We start from the raw sequence: 13,901 nt of genomic DNA, 5'->3' as shown, positions 1-13,901 counted from the left end.
GTAAAATAAAATCTTTCATGTAGTTAAAGGGACAGTAAAGTCAAAACTAAACTATCATGATAGAGCATGCAATTTTAAACAACTTTTCAATTTACTTCTGTTATCACATTTGCTTTGTTCCTTTGGTATCTTTTATTGAAGAGTAAAACTAGGTAGGCTCATAAGAGCTCAGGAGTGTGCACGTGTCTTTAGTACTCTATGGCAGCAGTGTTCTATAACAAAGCTACAAATAATGTTACAAAACTGCTGCCATAGAGTACTAAAGACACATGCACACTCCTGAGCTCTTATGAGCCTACCTAGTTTTACTCTTCAATAAAAGATACCAAGGGAACAAAGCTAATTTTAAAACAGAAGTAAATTGGAAAGTTGTTTAAAATTGCATGCTCTATCATGATAGTTTAAAGGGACAGTAAACCTAAAAAATAATGTTATATAATTCTGCACATAGTGCAGAATTATATAAAGTTATTTTAGTGCTATAGTTATAAAAGCCTTTTTTCCCTTTTAATATTTAAAAAATATGCCGCTTTTACAGACCCGCTCTCTGCTGAGCGGGTCTGTTATATTCACACAGCGCATCGGGCCAGCTGTATAGTCACAGCCCGGCCCGACCGCGCCATAAGACTAAGTGCAGCTCGCTCCTGCTGTCAGACAGAGCAGGAGCGAGCTGCACTTAGTCTTATGGCGCGGTCGGGCCGGGCTGTGACTATACAGCTGGCCCGATGCGCTGACTGAATATTACAGACCCGCTCAGCAGAGAGCGGGTCTGTAAAAGCGACATATTTTTTAAATATTAAATGGGAAAAAAGGCTTTTATAACTATAGCACTAAAATAATGTTATATAATTCTGCACTATGTGCAGAATTATATAACATTATTTTTAGGTTTACTGACACTTTAATTTTGACTTTACTGTCCCTTTTTAATGTATTTATATTGCAAAGTTATTGTGGTGTGTGTGTGTGTGTGTGTGTGTTTTTTTTTTTTTTGTTTGTTTCTTTTGTCCAATTTCCCCTAATTTATTTAAGAAAATCATGGGCTTTTCAATTCTTGTTTAAGTCTGGAGTCTGCATTTCCACTTAACATTACTATATTCTTTCCCTAATTGGCTGTAGCAGTGGAGGAAACCTAGGTTACATGACAGCACTTGCTGCTTTGTAGATACAAAAAAATAAATATATATATATATATATATATATATATATATCTATCCCCCATATTTAAGTAACTAATATAATTAAAAAAATTTAAAACGTCTGTATATTATTCACAACTAATCTTTTAATATAATATTAAGTCTAACCTTTTATTTAGTGTTTTGTGTCCCTTAAAATGCCTTTACGTGTTGGTAAATCTACTCCAGTATGAATAAAAATGTTGTGTCAGAACTTTGAACAATTTTTAGCATAGACACTTTAGCATCTGTTCTGCATGAAACTCAAATAGAGCGCCTACCAACAGGTCTCCTGCACACCCTTCAACTGAAACCTGCTCCAAGACTATCACAGCCTTTTAGCAGTTGAGATGTCTTGCATCATGCTCTGTGACAGGTGTCGGAGAGGTGCTAGATTTCTCTCTCCCTCTTAGTTTGCCTTAATTGATTCTAAAAATCAGCCTTCTCTCAAATGGGTATTTAAAGTGGTCTCTATATCTCTTTCCTATAACAGATCATAAGCAACTTTCTGACTGCAGGGTCTCCCTCTGTAACCTTTGAATAAGCCAGACGAAAGGGGAGGATTCCCGGACCCTTAAACACAAAAGACTTTTCTGTTACAGAAGATGTGCTTAATTCATTCCTGTACCCTTTTTCTATTGCTTTGCTTTTATGTGAAAGGATTTCCTTATAATGATGAAGAAGGTTCAGGTTCTGGCCAGGATGCTTTTATTGCTAGACCCTACCCCACTTCAAATAATGCGTTAACTGGTGTTCCAAATAATTCTGGCTCCCTCATTTTTGGGCTAAGTACAAAGCAAGAGCTTTCCAAAAGTCAGCCTGACAAAATCTCACCCAAGATATTGCCAAGTTCTGCCCCCATATGGGACATGTTCAAAGCATGGACGAATCCTGAAAAGGGAGAAGAGCCAAAAGACCGGGATCCCAGTGGGCTTCTGGACCAGGAAGCTTGGAAGAGGCGGATGATTTGGGAGAGGGCTATCTCAAGAGAGAGGTCAAGATCGCACCCTGACCAGGTTTTGAAAATTAAGCAGAAGGAGTTAACACGGTCAAAATGTCAAGCTTTGCCGTTTATACAGGTAAAAAACTTCTTTGATGTAAAAACATCATGTTTTGTATTCAACAGATAGAAGTGTTTAAGCTGTAGTATTATAATATAATATAATAGAAATATATATATATATATATATCTATATCTATCTCTAGCTATCTGAGGAAGGGGTGAAAACCCTGAAACATCACGCAGTAAAACAGTTTTTCAAATCCACAGAGTGTAATTTATTTTCAGGACCTATAGCTATACTTTTTACACCCTGGTCTATATATTTGATACTTGATGTATGGTGAGAGTGCTTATTTATGTATGTAAAGTGAAAAACGCATAACCCAGTGTTAGGAATAGAGTAATTTCTGTTCATTAGGTTGAATTGATAAATGGGTCCTGGTATGTGTATTTATAAAGAGGAGATGTGTCCCTTATGTGTGGGTATTGAGAGGAAGTAAAAGGCTTATTTTGTGATGTTAGCAGTAAATATTCCGTATTTTAATTGAGATGCTTCTGTCCTGCATATTTACACTCTAAATTATTATTTTTTTTTTTACTACTTCTACAGAATATTTTCCAGAAGAATTGTGCTCTATTACGTATTCCCAACAAGTTTTGTTTTGGTCAGTGCAACTCTTTCTATCTACCGGGTTGGCCATCTAGCCTTCCTCAGCCATGTGCGTCTTGCGTCCCCAGCCACTCACGACGACGTTTTGTGACCCTGCGCTGTCAAGGAGGTAAGCGATCTCGAGTGGCCGTTGAAATGATTGAGGAATGTGAATGCTTAACCCGGTATGGCAATGAAGATGAGACCGCACCATTTGGAAGAACAGAAGGATTCCTGCCCCTTTGATAAAAAAAACAAACTTTAACAGCTAATATTAAACTGACTTGACAAAGGAACAAAATTCTGCATCTGACACAGGGTCTGCTTAATGGGCTCTTAACTCCCAGATACCTTTTGGTCCTGACCTGAATTCTATTTGTAGACTTGCAGGAAAATGGCTCTGCCTTATGAACTTGTTTTTATATTATAGTGTCTGACAAAACAATCAATATGACTTTGTTTTTATCTACAAGGCTTTTTGTGCTGCAAGCTCAGAATTTGCTCTGACGAAGCTCCAATAATTAGGAGAGGAAAAAAAGAAAGTTTATTGATTGTGATATTTTGTGCTATGCATTCTGGTTTCATTTCCAGAGCTCACCTAACATTGCCATTGTACCACAAATCACCTGGAATTGTTCAGTGAAGCTATTTTCCCTATGATGGTTTGTGTGTAATGTGTTTTCTTACTGTTATCACTAGGTATAAGATACCTTTTAGACCAAATATTTTTTCAACCTCCCTATTAAGGGGTGGGGGTGGGGGGGGAAATTGTAGAAACTTTAAGAAAATTGTAGGAAGACATACAGGGCTGTGCCCTTTCAAGTGTGTTTTTTTTTTTTTTTTTTTTTTTTTTATTTAAAAAACAAAACAAAACCAACATTTTGTATTTAGGGATGTTAACCTTTTATCCTGCCTTGGTGTTTTTTGTTTTGGTTTTGTTTTTAAAATACACCTGTGCTTATCCTGATGCCTATATTGATATGTAATATTAATATGCTCCTTTTGCGTTTCTTGGCTTCATTTTATTCAGTTCTAGAAGTACATGCTTTACAGACCGAGAACCAAGACTGATGCACTATTCATATTGGTTTCATCTGGGAGGCAAACAAACATTTAACTGTAACGTGTATACAGATTTATTATGGCCAAGAGGTTAATTTATGAACTAGCAAACTTGACCAAATTTACAATATCTGCTCATTCTACAATATATCTTTAGACCCTCTGAAAAGGAGGAGTTAATCCCGAGTGTTTCCACCTAAATCCAGACGCCTGTAAATATTTTAACATCATCTGGAAACGTTTCACATGCATTTTTCTTTTTGGAGCTCTGCTGAGAATTTTAATGTTTTAAGAATCACAATTTCCACAACAGCAGCATCGGGTTTTGTTTTATAACAATTTTCCTCTAAACACCAGGCCTGAAATTTTAAGTTTATATTCCCATTCAAGCCCCTTTCCTTGCTTGACAGGGCCTCAAAAGCCTGCAGTAGAGTGTGTGTATGTATGTATTGTGTATGTATGTGTGTGTGTGTATATGTATGTGTGTGTGTGTATATGTATATATATATATATATATATATATATATATATATATATATATATTCTCTTATTGTCCAGTCTCTCTTGGCTTAAAGGATATAATTTGATTTTTATATTTATACACCTTGATATCCAAACCTGTTCGTTTGGGGGGTCTTTTTTTTTATTTATTTTTTATCTTTATTTCATTTTGTGGGAACTTTTTTTTTTTTTTTTTTTTACCTCACGGTTTAAAGTTTCTGGGCTTATTTTTTAGCAATAAAATAAAAACAAAAACTAGTTGGTGAGGTAACAATAGGTCCTTGTATTGTTTGTTCATTTCACATGTTCAAATGTGGAATATAGTGCTATTTTTAAATTCTTTTTGTTTATTGAGTTAGTCTTTTACTGACCTAAAACAAGGTTAAACTAATGTTATTTGACAGAGATAAATTACAAGAATTTTGTCAGTCTTTTCAGTATATTGCAGTACTATTTATTTTTGCACCTTTAAACTTTTACATTGTAAGACTGTTTCTGATGATCTGACGTTGAAACGTTAATAAAAAAATAGATTTTAAATTCATGTTTGTGTGTGTGTTTTTACTGATTAGCAGCAGTCAACAGTGGTATAATTTTGTATCTGCTTTGCCACAAGACTAGCCAATGACGCACATGCAATGCAATTTAGGTAGCAACAATGCCCACCTCCTTCCCCCCCATCCCATATTGCTTCACCATTATGTCTTTATATGGCGTGTACAGCTAAAATATCAGTGTCCTTCACATACCCTCTTAGACAATGAGGAATACACAATTTTAGTTTTGGGCATCCATACTAGTATTTTCCTTGCTGCCTTACATATTGCTACACCAGGACTTGAACATTTTTTATTTTTTTTCCCCATACCTAAGTTACTACATGTATAAACCACACAAGCACTACATGGGCATCCTATGTGCCAGCATTCCCTCCCTCTTTTCCCCATTTCATTTGTGAAGATGCTTCGGGGAGTCCGGACAGCTATTAAATATTTACTGAACCAAATGGAAGGTTTGGCAGAAATGCAGAGTGCTCTTTCTCCCCCTTCTAACTCCACTGAGGCAGTGCACCCGCAGAGCATCGCTAAGCAGGGACCTAGCAAGCCAATGAGATTAACCCCTTCGTGGCAGCAAAGTTCTACAGTGCATTGCTGTAGGTTTCTATATAGGCCTAATTTATACCACATATACACACAATACATACCTCTGTGTGAGTTGAACATAGCTCCCAGGGTTCAGATAGAACATTTGTATTTATAGAGTAGGCTCTGTTTGTAGACATATGACCCATGTATGGGACTACTGTGCATTTAACTGCCATTCTCTGATGTCAGTTGCTAAGCTGCTAGATTCTTTTTTTATTTATTTTTTAGAATTGAGAAAAAAAGTGTAAAAGATAAAAAGGAAGAGAGATCAAAGGAAAGACCGGAGGATAAAATAGAAGAGTGAGCGGGATAAAAAAAAGCATGCATGGAATCTGAATAGTGAATTTAGAATACAAAAGTGTGAGCAGTTTATAAACCTTTGATTAGTGAGCCATACTACCTCCATTATGCACCTACTCATTTCTCAGACAGCTCTCACAGGGGAGGGTGACTGGTTGCTTGGCATATACCAGCTGCTGCTACACTGCTGTCTGGCCTTTTTGGGTGTGAAAGGGTTATTTTTTGGCTTTGTTATGAGCACTTTGTGGCTATAGGGAAGGAAAAAGAAAGGGAGGGTGGGTGCAGGTGGCACGGAGGCTGGCATAGAGGCAGTGGATAGGGAATGCCAGCACCATCTGTTAGAAGAAGCGCATCTGGGTCTCTGAGTGCCCCCGTCACCCTTCCTTACAATTAGGATCCTGGCATCTCTATTAGGGAGGCAAGTAGGGATTCCTGATACAGACACTGGCACAGGCCCTTAGAAGCATGGCACACAGTGTGCCAACTTTATTACCTTTTGCAGAGTATCACTCTTCCATGAATTACCTTGTGCAGGGCACAGTGAACACTACCTCTTGTTACCTTGTACAGAGGGTCATGCACTGTGCCAGCTCCAGTACTTCTACAGACTATTGTGTACATTGTGCCAGAATAATTACCTTGTAAAGCATCAGTCAGACACATTTACAATTTTCAAAGCTGCGCAACACCACTGTCTGCTTCACACCTACAGAGCATCGTGATGTGTGCCAATCTCCTTGCGAAGATCACACACAACTTGTGCAGACCATTGCACCATTTACCTCATTACCTTTTTGTAGGGCATAGCACAATCTGTACGCCAGCTCATTACCTAATGCAGAACATTGCACACCATGCCAGCCTCATTACATTGTGCAGTGCATTGTCTCTGCTGTGCCAGCTTCATTACCTTGTGCAGAGCATCACATCCAGTCTTGTGCCAGCCTCATTACCCTGTACAGAGCATTGCATACATTGTGCCTGCCTCACTTCCTTGTGCAGATCATTGCAAACATTACGCCAGACTAAGTTCCCGGTACAGAAGGTTGCACATTGTACCAGTCTCACTACCTTGGGCAGCGCCTTTTATACACTGTCCAAGCACTTCTCTTGTGCAGACTCTAGTGCTGCATACACTGTGCTACATCTAGTTTTCATTGTGTTTGATGCTAGGCAATGAGTGTGTGCAACATGCAAACCACATACAGGTCATGGCATGTATGATTGATATGTGTCGGCTTCCTATGCTTACATTGTTTGTATGGACAGTGCTCTGTACACATATTGCAGAGTGCCAACCTTTTGAAGTTGCAAATTGCACCAAATAATGCTCTTGACTTTAGAATGACGGTCACAGTGTATATAATATTATTATATGTCATTTATATGCAGTCATTTAGAAATATTTTGAAAAACTTTGAGAATTCTTTATGGCTCAATGCATTGTTTAACGTAAACTTAGAGTTCCACAGAGCTTAAAGGGACATTAAACCCAAACCTTTTCTTTCATGATTCAGACAGAGCATGCAATTTTAAACATCTTCCTAATTTACTTCTATTATCTAATTTGCTTCGTTCTCTTGATATTTCTTGCTGAAAAACATATCTAGATAGGATCAGTAACTGGTTATTGGTCGCTGCACATAGATGCCTTGTGTGATTGGCTTACCAATGTCTATTTCTATTTATTCAACAAACGATATCTAAAGAATGAAGCAAATTAGATAATAGAAGTAAATGTGACTGTTGTTTAAAATTGTATTCTCTTTCTGAATCGTGAAAGAAAATGTTTGGGTTTAATGTCCCTTTAATGCTGTGAGCTATTTTAAGTCTCACGTAATGTGTTCTGAGGTTGCATTTAGCAAATTTCACCACTGTGTGGCAGCACTAAAGCACAGACTAAAGCCTTCTTTACTATAGACCAGTGATTTTTCATCATTGTGTATAGCAGAGAATTAGTGCTGTGCATGATACATATTTGAGAGGGGTGAATAAAACGGAACAAGAGTTTTTGATCCATGCCCATTGTAGGGACACAGAGACAGGTGATGTCTTTATCTTTGCAGTGTTTCTGCTAAATTTGCTGGCCACCAAAAATAGTTTAACATTTTATTACAAAATAAAAATACATTTTTACCATGAGCATTATGCATAATTATTTATTATACACATAGAATATTGTTGGAGGCACTAGAAAAGAAATAATATTTTAAAGGGATACTAAATCCAACTTTTTTTCTTTAATGATTCAGATAGAGCATGTAGTTTGAAGCAACGTTCTATTTTACTCCTATTATCGATTCTTCTTCGTTCTTTTGCTATCTTTATTTGAAAATCAGGAATGTAAAGTTTATGAGCTGGCCCATTTTTGGTTCAGCACCTGGGTAGTCGCTAAATGTAACCCCCAATAAGCAAGCACTATTCAGGGTGCTGAACCAAAAATGGGCCGGTTTCTAAGCTTTTACATTCCAGCTTTTCAAATAGAGATAGCAAGAGAACAAAGAAATTGTTTTTTGGTTTTGTATCTCTTTAATATCTTCTTGTGGTTTCTTTCAAAAGGACACAAGGATGACAGATCCATAAATGATTTAGGATTTTATTGCAGGAACCCAGAATTACTTTATGGTATATTACAGTATTTTGCTTTCTGCTGTTGTCTCTTATTGCAGTAATGCATTTCTGGAGCATTGAGTCTTCTTTCTGAAGAAAAGCCATGTTTGCTCTGGAAGATTGGTCAGTAATAAAGTGCGATAGGATCTTTAGGACACTCAAGAGCTTGGTTATCATAATAAGCTGTTATGGGGTAATAATGTACTTGTTCAGCTGGAACCTGCCAAATATTGATACAAGGACTATAAGGAACCCAAGAGCTATGTGAAAATGCCACAGCTGCAGTAAGGCAGTCAGAGGGACGATTTGTATGACCATCTACAACAATATTCCTTTTGTCACATCTGGATAAAGGTATCTATGTACTGGGTCCATGTTGTGATATAATAAATGTTTTGAATAATGCTCCAATTTTAAGAACCCTAACATATGTATGGCAATTAGGTCACCCTAGAATGAGGAGGCAATTACTACTGCTTTGTTCCTTTAAATAAAGGGACACTAAACACATTTTATGCCCCTCCCACTTGACGCTCAAGTGCTGCCCTTATGGAACCTAGGTTACACTGCAGGTATCTGAAAAAAAGTTTCTGCACATGTGCAAACATATCATCACTGGAAAACAGTGAAAGATAGATTTCAACATGGTGGCCCTCTTGAGTAGAGGAAGGTGGGAATAACCTCAATACAGGGGTCAAGTCCTACAAAAAAAAAGTGTGGGAACTCACCAAGACTTTCACCCCTCTCACAATTAATATTGTTTTATATATATATATATATATATATATATATATATATATATATATATATACACTGTATTTATATGTATATCATCTAAACACTTTGGTTAATGAAAGCAAATTAATTCCAATAAAGGGTTGAATGGTTGCCTTTGGGCCTGAGAATCTTCCTCTGTCACAGAGTCTCACCCACTTAAGGTGCAATAGTCCTATTTCTGCTGAGGGTAACCCCAGAGCAAGCCACACAGAAATGTAAGCACCATGTGTTACACAGTGTGGGGTAATCACACAGCAGGACCACTGACAGGCTTGCATTTAGTGTATTGTAGGAAGTGTTATTGCCCATTACTAGAGAATCTCACTATTCCTCTAACCAGACTGTTAGCAGCAGTGTTTACTGAAGTGTTTCTGTTCTCTATCCTGAGGGAACCTGGGGCGCGATCCGATATACAGCGTTGTTTTCGGCGCAAGCGAGGGAACCCACGCCGCCCCGTAATTTCACATTGGGGTATTACATATACTGCGCCGTTAGATGCTAAACTGGCGTAAGTAGGACAAACTGGCGTTCTTCCAAAAAGTGCGCAAATACACATTTTACTCGTCGCAAGTAACTTACGCCTATATTTTGTCCACGTAAAGTCTAAATAAAGAGTAGTTTTATGCAAGTTAGGCTAACACTCGTAAAAAATCACCCGCGACTACATCTAAAAATGCGCCACGTAATTACGCTATTCAAAAGTCATATATAAATGTTTGGTAGGTTTAGACTGTCTAGCTGGTGGGGAATCTAGCACACCTGAAGTAAACTTTATCCCAAAGTTTAAAGAGTTATAGTTAGTTGTAGTAGGTGGCGCAAAACAAGTTGCTATTCCCAATGTGTCTTACTGTAAATATGTGTGATAATATGTGGGCTCAATATATGTTAATGTTTTGATGAGTCCTAATTTTATATTCTCTTTTGGAAAAAATGGATGTCGAAACTATTTAAGAAATAAATATGATCCTTTATTTGATTATGGTAAATTTACCCAATAGTAGTGATGCTAAAAGTACAGTTAAACAAAAATTATTACAATTCCTTCAAAGTTTAAAAAATGACACCGGTGTCTCTATGTATAAAAATGTACATAATATATAAAAAATAAATTAAATTAAAATAATAACGTTGAAATCTTATAATTTATACAGTTTTGGGTTTATCACAAGTTGTAATTTCTAACAGAATGTTTGTAGATACAATTTTATAGTGGATAAAACAATAGTTGCTGTATAGTTCATATAGGATACTTTGTTTCAAGTTTAGCTATGCAATTGAGATCTTATCTTAGGCAACTATATATCAAATGTAGAGGTATGTTGGTGCGATTTTTATCACACTATAATATAAGTATACAAATTAGTACCTTGAAGTGTATCTGTTTGATATCACTTTTGTGAGATAATTGCGGTTAAATAAACGCCGCTATGCCAGTGTTTTGATTAAGTTTCAAGATCAAGCTGGTGGTAGTTCTATATGAGCTGCTGGCGGTTAAATAAATGCCGCTTTGGTTTCCTCTTATTAGGTGGGCTTATCTGTTTGCTGCGAGAAAATTCACTTTTATATAAGTGTTTGGGTAGTTGTCGTGGCCGCTCAGTTACCTTATCTTTGTCGGTCAGTGACCGATCGCGCTCTTAAGGGTTTCTTGGTGGGATCTTCGTTGCGGTTAAGTGCTAACCGTTTGCTGATGTTTTTTAAGTATCTCCGGTTTTTCTATTCTGTGGCTTGTCTGTCGGTCAGTGACCGATCATGATGGTATGGTTGTTGGATAACCTCCTGATGTGGAATTTTTGCGTGCCTTTCCGGTCTGTTGTTCCCAGGTTTCTTAGATGTCGGTCAGTGACCGATCTGGGTGCTGAAATGTGGTTGTTGGGATAAGTAGAAAGTTTGTAGGATAAGTAGAAAAAGGATTTCTAGTTATCAATGTGATCTTTGCGGTTAAATATATGCCGCTCAGTGGGAACTTGAATATTTCAACTGGGTATAGCTGGTATTCACTTTGTCTTCTCAAATCCTGTGCAGGTGTGCTCTGGTATCAACATGTTTCGGCTGGACAGCCTTTTTCAAGATACCAGATGTGGGGATTCAAAGGCTTTTTAAAGCCTCTCTAATTTAGCAATAAATCACTAATTGATGATATACATAAAATCAAAAAAATCAGGAACAATTATAAAATGCTGTTTTATTATATAACATAGGTATCCTTGGGTCTTAATTATAATATAGTTGGGTGTTTTTTATGTAGCGATAAACATTTTATATGATTACTTTTAAAATAGAGAAAGATATTATATATCTTTAATGTTTTAAATGGGACAAGACTTAGCCAAACACAGGAGGAAAGGGATTTGGGAGTAGTAATAGATAACAAGCTAAAGATGAGTGCACAATGCAGGGCAGCGGCTTCAAAGGCTAATAAGATACTAGCATGTATTAAAAGAGGCATTGATTCAAGGGAGGAAAGCATAATTCTGTCATTATATAAAGCCCAGGTAAGACCTCACCTTGAGTTTGGAGAGCAGTTCTGGGGACCGATTGCTAAAAAAGATATTGCAGAACTAGAAAAAGTTCAGAGAAGGGCCACAAAGCTAATAAGGGGATTGGAGAAATTAACCTATGAGGAGAGGCTAGCCAAACTGGGTCTGTTCTCTTTAGAAAAAAGGCGCTTGAGAGGTGACATGATTACTTTATATAAATATATTCAAGGCCCATATACAGAGATGGCAGAAGCTCTTTTTATTCCAAGAAAATTGGTTCTGACAAGAGGTCATAATTTAAGGTTGGAGGAAAGGAGATTTAATCTCCAGCAACGGAAACTTTTTTTCACTGTAAGAGCAAGAAAATTGTGGAACTCATTACCAAAGGAGGTAGTGAATGCCAATACCATAGATACATTTAAAAATAGTCTGGATAAATTTCTGTATATAAACAAAATTCATGGATATGATTGCTAGTATTAAATGGGTCACATTTTAATGGGGTTATTTAAGCTTAACTGGAGCTTTTTGTAAGTATTTTAGATTTGTATAGGTTGAACTCGATGGACTTCAGTCTTTTTTCAACTTTATCTACTATGTTACTATGTTACTATGTCAATTACTTTTAGAGTGTATATTTTAGTCACTTTATGAAACCATGGATATTTTTAAAAGGTTTCTGTAATTAGAGCGCAATATTAGAGTGAAATAATTTGTCTATACTTATCGTTGTATGGATATTTTAACCATAAAATATAGTTAAAACGGGGCCAATGGTGAAATTAGAATTTAGTGAAATAAAAGTTAGATGGGCCAAAAGAGAATATAAATTTAAGTGAATCTTTTGACTCTAGTTTGAATGTTTCTATTTGTTATCTGTGGGCTACAATAACCAGATAGTGGGTATTGTAAAAATATAGTAAAGAGCTGTATGATCCAATGAGTGTGTTGTACCAATAATTTTCTAGTTTTTGTGGATATTAGTATTATCGGATGAGAGATTAGCCTTCTTGTATGAATTTTTATAATTATTGTAGGAATTTTAAAATTTCAAGTTGTTTGTCCTTAGACTGTAAAAACTAAGTTGTAATTTTGTCAAATATATATATATTTTATTTTAGAATTCTATTGTATTTAATCAACTTGGTTTGTTAGTGTGATGGCTTGGTTTTTATGATCTTAAAAAATGGCCTATGTGTTAGTTTAAATTTCAAGTGGTGTGTCCTTAGACTGTAAAACTATATATTTATTTATGATATATATATTTTTTCTTGAGTAGTTTTATTATGTTTAGTAAATATGTTTTAATGGTGTGTTTGCGTGTTTTCGTGTCTATACTTATCGTTGTATGGATATTTTAACCATAAAATGGGGCCAATTGTGAAATAAAAATTAGTGAAATAAAAATTAGTGAAATAAAAGTTAGATGGGCCAAAAGAGAATATAAATTTAAGTGAATCTTTTGACTCTAGTTTGAATGTTTCTATTTGTTATCTGTGGGCTACAATAACCAGATAGTGGGTATTGTAAAAATATAATAAAGAGCTGTATGATCCAATGAGTGTGTTGTACCAATACTTTTCTAGTTTTTGTGGATATTAGTATTATCGGATGAGAGATTAGCCTTCTTGTATGAATTTTTATAATTATTGTAGGAATTTTAAAATTTCAAGTTGTTTGTCCTTAGACTGTAAAACTAAGTGGTGATTTTGTCAAATATATATATATTTTATTTTAGAATTCTATTGTATTTAATCAACTTGGTATGTTAATGTGATCGCTTGGTTTTTATGATCTTAATCTTTATAAAAATGGCCTATGTGTTAGTTTAAATTTCAAGTGGTGTGTCCTTAGACTGTAAAACTATATATAATTTTTATATATATATATATATATATATATATATATATATATATATATATATATATATATTCTTGAGTAGTTTTATTATGTTTAGTAAATATGTTTTAATGGTGTGTTTGCGTGTTTTCGTGATATTTATCTTATAGAATTGCATTGAGGTCTAGTTCACTATTGAGGCCTTTTGGGTGTAGAGTTTTCATTTTGAAAATCAATTCTGCTTCATGGTATAGTAGCTTTTTTTTCCATATTTCCGCCTCTACCATCTGTCTTTATTTTCTTAATGCCCCAAAATTTCATGTCATTTGGGTTACCTTTGTGGAATTCTTTAAAGTGGGC

General features: G+C 35.8%; 1 protein-coding gene across 1 annotated transcript; it reads left to right on the top strand.

Moving 5' to 3' along the window:
- The first annotated feature begins 1,994 nt into the window (after positions 1-1,994).
- LOC128662221 (DAN domain family member 5-like) lies at positions 1,995-3,090 on the top strand. Its single transcript, XM_053716041.1, has 2 exons — positions 1,995-2,257; positions 2,792-3,090. Exons 1-2 carry the CDS (start codon positions 2,048-2,050, stop codon positions 3,074-3,076), a joined length of 495 nt encoding a protein of 164 aa, XP_053572016.1. The 5' UTR covers positions 1,995-2,047; the 3' UTR covers positions 3,077-3,090.
- Positions 3,091-13,901: the final 10,811 nt, after the last annotated feature.

The sequence above is a fragment of the Bombina bombina genome, chromosome 6 (genome assembly GCF_027579735.1).
Source record: "Bombina bombina isolate aBomBom1 chromosome 6, aBomBom1.pri, whole genome shotgun sequence".
Taxonomy (NCBI): Eukaryota; Metazoa; Chordata; class Amphibia; order Anura; family Bombinatoridae; genus Bombina; species Bombina bombina.
This window is presented reverse-complemented; position numbering and strand designations above follow the sequence as displayed.

Excerpts from the sequence above, each read along its gene's own strand:
- LOC128662221 (XM_053716041.1), top strand. The coding sequence starts at position 2,048 with ATGTTCAAAGCATGGACGAATCCTGAAAAGGGAGAAGAGCCAAAAGAC. Across the intron at positions 2,258-2,791 it reads AAGCTTTGCCGTTTATACAG|AATATTTTCCAGAAGAATTG; the intron begins GTAAAAAACTTC and ends CTACTTCTACAG.